Source organism: Otolemur garnettii, unplaced genomic scaffold, assembly GCF_000181295.1.
Source record: "Otolemur garnettii isolate 467f Iridium unplaced genomic scaffold, OtoGar3 scaffold00002, whole genome shotgun sequence".
In the NCBI taxonomy this organism is placed as follows: Eukaryota; Metazoa; Chordata; class Mammalia; order Primates; family Galagidae; genus Otolemur; species Otolemur garnettii.
The window spans coordinates 20,842,665-20,851,975 of NW_003852397.1; the positions used below are offsets into that span (position 1 = coordinate 20,842,665).

The following is a 9,311-nucleotide window of genomic DNA, read 5'->3' on the forward strand; positions in this document are numbered from 1 at the left end:
GTTAAATGAGTGGTCCAGGGAGGTCAGACTCCAAAACCTAAGATGGTCGAAATCTCCATGGAAAAGGTAAAATGCAGTCCAGATTTGAAGAATTGTAGAGAAAGCTGGAAGTCTATTCCTGGTGGAACGGTCACTGGGGACTATAATGTTTTATTGTAATCTGCTCCTAAAAACAACGCTGCCCCTCGCACCAGCGGCTCCTAATCAGAGACCACAGCCTGACAGGTGAAGAAACACCGCCGACCTGGGTCTGCGGATCGGCCTCCGGGCGCGAGGAACGACGGGACAGCCCTTGCCTCGCCGTGCTTCCGTTTCCGGTCCACGGGCTCCGCCTCCAGGAGGGGCTGGGGCCCGGGCACAGCGCGCAGGCGCGCGCAGGCGCACGCAGGCAGCTGCGATGGCGCCGCCGTGCACCTGGAACAGGTATCTGCTGCTCATGGCGCAGGAGCACCTGGAATTCCGCCTGCCGGTGAGCCCGTAGTTTCCCCCGCAGTTTCGGACAGAAGAGGGCAGCCGAGTGAAGTTAGTGGGGTGGGGGTGACCTGCACAGCCCGAGGATGCGGGGATTCGGGGAACTGTGTTGGTCGGGGCAGATCACGCGTCTCCAATCCAATCCTTTGGCGGGTTGGGCGGGGTGAACTTAGCAGAGGATGTGGGAGAGAAGTCTGGCTAAGCATTTTCATTCATTTATATGTCTGTGTGCCAAGTACCAGAATTAGGCAGGTGAATATGACCGGTCGTCTCACCCCAGGTGCTTTTCTTCTAGCAGAGGATAGAGACATCTGGCAGAAATGGAATGTTCTGTTTTAAATGTCAGATTATGCGTGTCAAACTCAGTGGAGGGGGTAGTAGTAGGAATTAGATGATAGACAACTTGGAAAGTGTTTTATTTATTCATTTAAGAAACATTTTCAGGCTCGGTGCCTATAGCTCAACAGGCTAAGGCGCCAGCCACGTACACCTAAGGTGGCGGGTTCGAATCCCCAGCCCGGACCCGCCAAACAACAATGACGGCTGCAACCAAAAAATAGCCGGGCGTTGTGGCGGGCGCCTGTAGTCCCAGCTACTTGGGAGGCGGAGGCAGGAGACTCGCTTGAGCCCAGGAGTTGGAGGTTGCTGTGAGCTGTAATGCCACAGCACTCTACCCAGGGGGACAGCTTGAGGCTCTGTCTCAAAAAAAAAAAAAAAAAAAAAAGAGAAGAAACATTTTCAGTGCGCCTATAATGGAATGTGCAGATTCTGGGGATATAAGGATGACACAAACAGCCTCTTCCTCCAAGTAGTTTACTCTTTATACTAAACAACCGAGCAGACACATAGCGTAGAATTATAAAATAAGGGTGGTAAATGCAATGAGAGAGAGATGCAGAATAAGAGGAGTGTGAGACCACAGAAATTAGGAGGGCAACATTTTAGGGAGAAAGGATAAATCAATAATGTTGAACGCAGTTTTTTTTGTTGTTGTTAGAAAAGAGTGAAAAATGTTCAATGATGCTCTCTATGAGAGGGTAATTAGTTGGTGATTTTGCTAGAGCTGTTGCATAGAGTTTTGGTAAGAAATATGAGAACATACAGAAGGGGAATCTTTAGGAGGCTTTCCCTAGGGGATGACAACTTACACTCATGGATGAGTAGGAATTAGTTGGCCCAGGGAGAGAAATATGTAAATTAGAATTACAGGCTGTTCATTATTAATTAATCACCAGCTGTGCGATTGAGAGTGGTGAAGAAGAGACCAAGGTAGGTAGAAAGGGGCTAGAAAATGCAAAGCCTTGAATACCCTCGAGCTTGGAAGAGGTGTTTATTGGCTGATTTTAAGTAGAGAAGCCACAAAATCTACTTTTAAAAAAATCATTTTGAAAGCAATATGGAGGATGAATTTGAGAGGAATAAGACTGGCATCAGGAACTAGTTGGGAGTCTGTTAGATTAAGCAGGCCTAACCTAGGGCAAGGGGTAAAAGGATGGCATAAATGGGAAAAATACTTAAGTGATAAAATCATTGGGTCTGGATTGTTTAAATGTGGGGGGAAGAGGGACCAGTGAAGGATGACTCCTTGGGTGCGTATAGGAGTGTCTCCATTTACAATATGGAACACAAGCGGAAGTATGATTTAAATTTTGGGCATACTGAATTTGATGTGCACGTGTGACATCAAATGTAGATGACCAGTAGGCAGTGGATATATGAATACGCACAGGGTGGTCTGGACTGGCAGTCAATATTTAGGAGTTTTCTGCATATGGAAATGAAGAGAGAGGATGAAATTGCTCAAAGCATAACATTAAAAGAATGGTGGGCTAAGTACAGGTGTTTGAAAGTAGAAGTATGAAGGGTCCAAAAAGGGAGGCCATGAAGAAGATAAGAAGTTATCTTCTGTAAGAATTATCCCTCTGGGCTCGGCGCCTGTGGCTCAGCCGGCTAAGGCGCCAGCCACGTACACCTAAGGTGGCATGGTTCGAATCCCCAGCCCGGACCCGCCAAACGACAATGACGGCTGCAACCAAAAAATAGCCGGGCGTTGTGGCGGGCGCCTGTGGTCCCAGCTACTTGGGAGGCAGAGGCAAGAGACTCGCTTGAGCCCAGGAGTTGGAGGTTGCTGTGAGCTGTAATGCCACGGCACCCTACCCAGGGGGACAGCTTGAGGCTCTGTCTCAAAAAAAAAAAAAAAAAAAAGAATTATCCCTCTGTAAGGATAAGAGAGATGTGAGGCCACAGAAATTAGGAGGGCAAAGTTTTAAGAAGCAGGGATAAATTGATAATGTTGAATGCAGTTGGTTTTTTAGTTAGAATGAAAAAAATGTTCATTGATACTCTCTATTAGAAGGTAATTAATTGGTGATTTTGCTAGTCTGTTGTGTAGAGTTTTAGTGGGAGAAGCCAGAGTGCTTGGTTTATAGTCAGTGGAAAATAAGTGAGGAGGGATAAAGTGGACTGTTCTTAATTAGAGCATAAGAAGGAAAGGAAGAGGTTGGTTAACAGTTGGAGGGGGACTTAGGTTCTAGAGTGGACTCCTTCCATGAAGACGTTGAGCTTGAGTGTGTTTGTGAGCTGAGAGGATGAGAAGAATGGATATAAGGGCACCATGGGAGGTGTTCCTCTTTCAGTAGAAGGGGAGATTGGTCAAAGGAGATTTAAGATGGGTATGAGGTAGTTGTCCAAGGGCCTGTTTTCTAGGTAAAGGATGAGTTGAGGTTATTTCTTGAGAGTTGATGGGTCAGCAGTTGAATGGAGAAATTGAGAAACATAGTAAAATTTGAAATAGTCATTGAGAGCAAAGGAGTTGTCAAGGCCAAGTAAAAACACTGAGTAGAGAAGAATACAGGTATTAGAGGAAAGCTGAAAATTCATTGAAAATGAGGATCACATTTTTTTTTTTTTTTGAGATAGACTCTCACTATGTCACCTTTGGTAGAGTGCTGTGGCATCACAGCTCACAGCAACCTAAAACTGTTGGGCTTATGTGATTCTCTTGCCTCAGCCTCCCAAGTAGCTGGGATTACAGGAACCCACCACAATGCTGGCTATTTTTTGTTGCAGTTGTCATTGTTGTTTAGCTGGCTTGGGCTGGGTTTGAACCCGCCACCCTTGGTGTATGTGGCTGGCACTGTAACCACTGTGCTATGAGCGCCGAACCTTGTTTGTTTTACTTAAATTATTTTCTAAAGGGAGATAAGTTACTCAAGTGTCAACTGGTTGTAAACAAAGGCAAGAAACATGATAGAAGTCAGGTTTGTTGGTAGAGAAACAGTAACTAAAGGCTCTGCCCAACAAATACTCAGAATCCAGAGTTTCCATATTTTTCCATGGTTCAATTTCTTATGGGTCACTTTCCATTCAAAGAGTCACAGAGACCAAGTAAGATAGGGTTCTTTCAGCTATCAAGCAAGAGTCTTCTCTCAGCCAAGGCATCCAGTGGAAATATAATTTATTTTTCAGATTCCCCTGAGGATTAAAAAGTCTCTTTCACATCCCCTCACCATGCTATCTGCTCTTGGTCCTCTTGTCAGTGCCCTCTTTATTCAAACATTTTCTCATCTTCCCATCAAGATGATTGCAATGACCAAAAAATTTCAGAATGTTGTGATTTTTTGTGACATTCCTTAAGCAATCAATGTGATGCATTCTTCAGTATGAAAGTGTGGAGGTAAGTCAGGATGCCTCTTTAGGAGAAGGTGGTGGATCACAGCAGTGCAGCCTGAGTCGTGGCCACCCTGGGCGGGCTGAGGCTGTCCACATGGAGACCCCCCTACCCATGGCCTGTGGCCTGCGAGGTGGGAGCCCGGTCTGAGTTGTTTTTTTTAATATGTGCCATATGCTATATTTGAACATTTATTTGAAGAAATAATTTCAGGCCTAGGGTGATATATACATCCTCTTGAAGAGGATGGGGGACCACACAGGAGCATGAGTAATCACTTTAATTCGTTTTCAGGTATTAAATTCTGTTGTGTTCTGATTCCCACGTACTATCGAGGACTGTAACTTTTGGAGATCCTAATCTAAACTGGGTAGTTATCAAGTCTCTCTTCCCCATGTGTGGCTCTGTACTTTTTGTGTGTGTGTGTCTTTCCCTCCATTAGGTTGTCAGAAGCGCTATTGACTCTGATACCTGCTTTTGGAGTTCGTAAATGTCTTAGGGAAAATGTAGCTCGACCTTGGAATTTCTGTCCTGTCTTGGATCATTGTGTGGTAATTCCTGATATCCCTCCATGCCTTACAGTAAAGAGTCTGGCTTTTCCAACTCTTTCTAGCAGGAGTCTCTTTCACAGAGACTGAATTACTTAGTTTGCATCCCTGAAAGTGGAAGTCCTCTGTCATTTGGAGTCTTCCTGTTTTTCAGGGCTTAAGTCACTTTCCATGAAACATCCTTTTAAACCTGAAGTAATCATTTCCTTTCTTGCACTCTTATACCTTTTGCTTCTTTGAGAGCATGTACGACTTTCCACCTCATATTTCAGTTGTGAGGTTAAATATTTTAATTTCCTAGACTTTGCTCCCCAAGATAAATATGTGTTTATTTTTGTGTAGCTCAGGGTCTTGCATGTATTAGTTGCTTAATATGTTGAGTTGAGTGAAATAGGATCCCATCTGGGGAAGGCAATGAAAATGATGGTCTGTGCTTTTGGGGCGGGGCATGGTGGCTCACACCTGTAATCCTAGCACTCTGGAAGGCTGAGGCAGGTGGGTTGCTTGAGCTCAAGGGTTCAAGACCAGCCTGAGTAAGTGTGAGACTCTCCCTCCCCATCTCCACTAAAATAATAGAAAAAGAATTAAAATTTTGAAATAAAGAAAAAAATATGTACTTTTGGGCAGTAGAACCAGTAGTCAGGAAATCTGTAATGAGAGGCTGCCTTTATGAATTAAAATGAGAGATTAGAAATGTGTGGTCCAGTTTTACGTATATTAGAGTTAATTAGGTTCAATTTTAGTTGGCAGCTGTCTTATTATACTAAAAATAAAGTTCATACACTTGGATTTTATTGCTATTCTGAAACAACCTGTATGGATGAAAGAGAGGCTGAAATAACTGAAAAGCTCATGTGAATTAATGCATTACATGTGCCCCAGATCATGCCACATTTTTCTATCCAATGTTCAATGTAAATTCTCTTCTGTTCCTAGTGTAGAAAAATTCTCAACTGGAAAGTGAATTTTCCATGTAATTATTGAAAATCTTGTGTTTCACTTTGTCAAGTAGGTTGATGGAGTAGTTTAAACATGTTTTGCTTTTCAATTTGCAACTTGGATTATCATGTTTATTCTCAATTTTAAGTGGCTGCTTCAGTTTGGATAGTAGAACTAATGCTATGCCATACAACTTCAGATAATCTAGCCCTTTTCCCCCCTCAACTCTTCGGATCTTTATGTTTTAACCTGTTGCTGATTTTCAACTGTATTTCGGGTGCAGCAAAGTGGTATTTTAGCTTGGTTGTACTCGAATGTTTTAAATGAAAGCTAATTTTACAACATGCTATAATATAAAATGATCTTGGAGTTGGAAACTTCCTGGTTCTGGGTATCTGTTTTGCTTTTTAATAGCTGTGTCTCATGGTGGGCTTGGTTTTAAAAGCTCCTTCTGGTTGGGAGAATAGGGGATTGTGAGCAGCCTGAGCGGGGACACTTACCTCTCAGTAGGTTACTTCTCTGTAAGACCTGCACAGAATAGTAGGATTTTACCTGCTTTATGTTATTTAAGGAGTTAAATTGTTAGTATCATGAATGATAAAATCTGTGTAGTCATTTTGTATTTATCAGTATAAAGTGATAGCTTCAGAGAATACGGACACTATCTGAATAGATTTTAATTTTCCACGATGCTTTTAAAATATCTATTGAGTTAATTAACTTTCTAGTTCTGTAACTTTGTCCAGAAAGAAGAGAAGATTAAGTTAACGTATTTGTTAAATCCATTACGATGCACCCTACTTATTTGTTTACTTCCAAACATCCTCAAATTATCTGCCTAGCTATTTATTTCTTTTTTATTGATCAATTGTCAGATTTACTAATCTGTAGTTTCTATAATCTGTTTTTTCTCTTTTCAAAATCAGGATTTTTTATGATCAGGTCTTTGGCATCTTTCCTATTGTCTCAAATTTCTCAAGTTTTTAAATAGTTATGATTATGACTATTAAATTTTTTCAGAACCCTGAATTATGTTTGATATTGAAACTTAAATGCCTCTTCAAGTAGATCATCAGTCCACTTTTTTGATTTTGTGAGTCATATTATACCTGTCTGTCTTAGTAGACTTTGAACTCTCTGTATTAAAATGTACTCTTTCTATAATATTTTCAATGTAGGAAATAAAGTCTTTGCTTTCACTTTTTGGAGGACAGTTCACTAGCAGTCAGGAAACTTATGGAAAGGTAAGTTCAATTTTCATTAGACTGTATGTAGTATGCTTATAATAGAACCTTGGATTTGAAGAGAACTGCTTATTGTAAATTCATATTTGTGTGCTTACTGAGATTTGTTTCTAGAGGCAGTGGAGTCAAAGGGATACTGTAGGAAAAATTGTGGCTTTGGAAAATAATTTAGATTTTAGTGTTCATTTATTTTATTAGTTTTTAATTTTTAATTGAACAGTTGTGCCATGATTTGCATCTATCCTTCCACTGAAATAAGGGCTGTCTTCTGTTGATGTGTATTTAGAATTAGAATTTAGAATTTGGCTGAATTTTGGGCTTACATTGGAAAACATTTTAAAATTTGAAATTGTTCATTGTGTAAGACTGAACATATGAGGTTTACATTTTGTATTTGTAGTTTGTCAGTCTACACTTTGGAAAATAGAGATAGAAAGAATCATTCCCAGTCCTTCCTCTTTGACACGACTTATAATTTGTGGATTCTGCCTTCCATTCTTTTTCTTTGTGTACTTTTATTGCTGTATAATGCTACTTACTGTAGATATAAGAATACTCAATCTGACTCTAACCAAAATAAAAATCGCTTCGATAGTAAGAGATCAAATTAGGATAATATAGTACAGTGTGAGAGCACTTTTATAAATACCCCTATAAATGAACACGTCAGCAAATTAAATTTAAATTTAGGGTTAATTTTGTATTTGCCATTTTGTGTAGTTTAACAAAAAACCCCCTAAATTTAAATTTAATTGTACTATATTATCCTAATCAAGTATTCTTACATGAAAGTAGCAAATGGGAATTTTTTTCTTTTTGATATCTTGAATAAAAGCATATGAGGCCATGTAGCCACTTAAAATTAAGCTGTATATTGTTATTTCTTTCAGTCACCATTTTGGATTCTTAGCATTCCCTCTGAAGAAATTGCAAGAAACTTAATGAAACGGACAGTGTGTGCCAAGTAAGAGAAACTTCTATTCTCCTGGGAATGAGCATGTACTTTTGCTGTATTGACAGGAAGGAGTGGAGTGGAGAGAGCTCTCCTTAGGTTGCAGTTACAGCACTTGCCACAGGGTGGTGGTGGGGGAACAGGAGAGTTACCTGCTGAAACAAGGTGAGCAATCTCAGGGGAGGAAAAGTAGAAACACTTGTTTTAGAATAATTTTTTTAAACTTCCATATTAAGTAGCAGTATAGTATGAATGTAAATGCTATGTTTTTACATAGATTAGATGCCATATTTAATATAACCAAAGTATTAGAAAGGCCTTGCTTATGGTTGGTTTTTATTTGGATGAGCAGACTGGTGAAGTGTAAGATGACAAAAAGTGGGGACTGACATAAAGTGTTTTTTACTGTTTCATTTATTAGAGAAAGGAATTATTATCACATCTTGGTATGAATTAATGCAGTGACGTTTGTCTTTTACCCTGAATATTTCTGGATCTTATCATTGACATCTGTTCCTTTTTTCATTTTCTTTCATTTTTTTCCTACTGTTGAAAAATTTTCTGTCATCAGATTTAAAAATTAAATTGTCCTGTATTTTTGACTAGCATCTTAAAAATTGAACAGCTAGTGCTATCTTTGAGCTGCTTTTTTTCCTGAACCTTTTGGCAGATTGCTGAAAAATTTCTTTTCCTTAGAAATTACATTTGATAAAATAATGCAAGTAAAAATCTACATAGGGCTTGGTGCCTGTGGCTCAAGTGGCTAAGGTGACAGCCACATACACTTAAGGCGGCAGGTTCAAATCCAGCCCAGGTCCGCCAAAACAACAATGACGGCTGCAACTAAAAAATAGTGGGGCATTGTGGTGGGTGCCTGTGGTCCCAGCTACTTGGGAGGCTGAGGCAGGAGACTTACTTGAACCCAAGAGTTGGAGGTTGCTGTGAGCTGTGATGCTACAGCACTCACTCTACCCAGGGGGATAGCTTGAGGCTCTGTCTCAAAAAAAAATAAAATCTACATAGGTCTACTTTTATTAACATGGTTAACAATGCTTTATGTTGTCATACATGACTGCTGTTGTTGTTGAATTGGATACAGTCCCATATTTAGTTAACTTTATCCTATTGAGAACTGCCTGGACCTCTAAATATATAGTCTTTTAAACTGAAGCTTGTTGATGGGTCTTTTTTTTTTTTTTTTTTTTTTTTTTTACAGAGCCTCAAGCTGTCCCCCTGGGCAGAGTGTCGTGGCATTACAGTCCCATATTTAGTTAACTTTATCCTATTGAGAACTGCCTGGACCTCTAAATATATAGTCTTTTAAACTGAAGCTTAGTGATGGGTCTTTTTTTTTTTTTTTTTTTGCTGCGATGAACTAATTGTCAGGCATTTGTATACTATTACCAATTATAATATTAATTGCAAAATAATCATTCCTATCTTCAGAAAGTTCAACATTCTAAAGACTTCCAAAACTAAATAAAGAC

The 9,311-nt window shown here is 40.0% G+C and overlaps 1 protein-coding gene across 1 annotated transcript in view; it reads left to right on the forward strand.

Moving 5' to 3' along the window:
* The first annotated feature begins 360 nt into the window (after positions 1-360).
* The window catches only part of TRMT11 (tRNA methyltransferase 11 homolog), a 52,605-nt gene continuing 43,654 nt past the window's right edge, over positions 361-9,311 (forward strand). Inside the window, exons 1-3 of the mRNA XM_023513427.1 lie at positions 361-469; positions 6,807-6,872; positions 7,763-7,836. Of these exons, the coding sequence (XP_023369195.1) occupies positions 398-469; positions 6,807-6,872; positions 7,763-7,836 (212 nt within the window). The 5' untranslated portion in view covers positions 361-397. The remainder of the gene's footprint in view (positions 470-6,806; positions 6,873-7,762; positions 7,837-9,311) is intronic.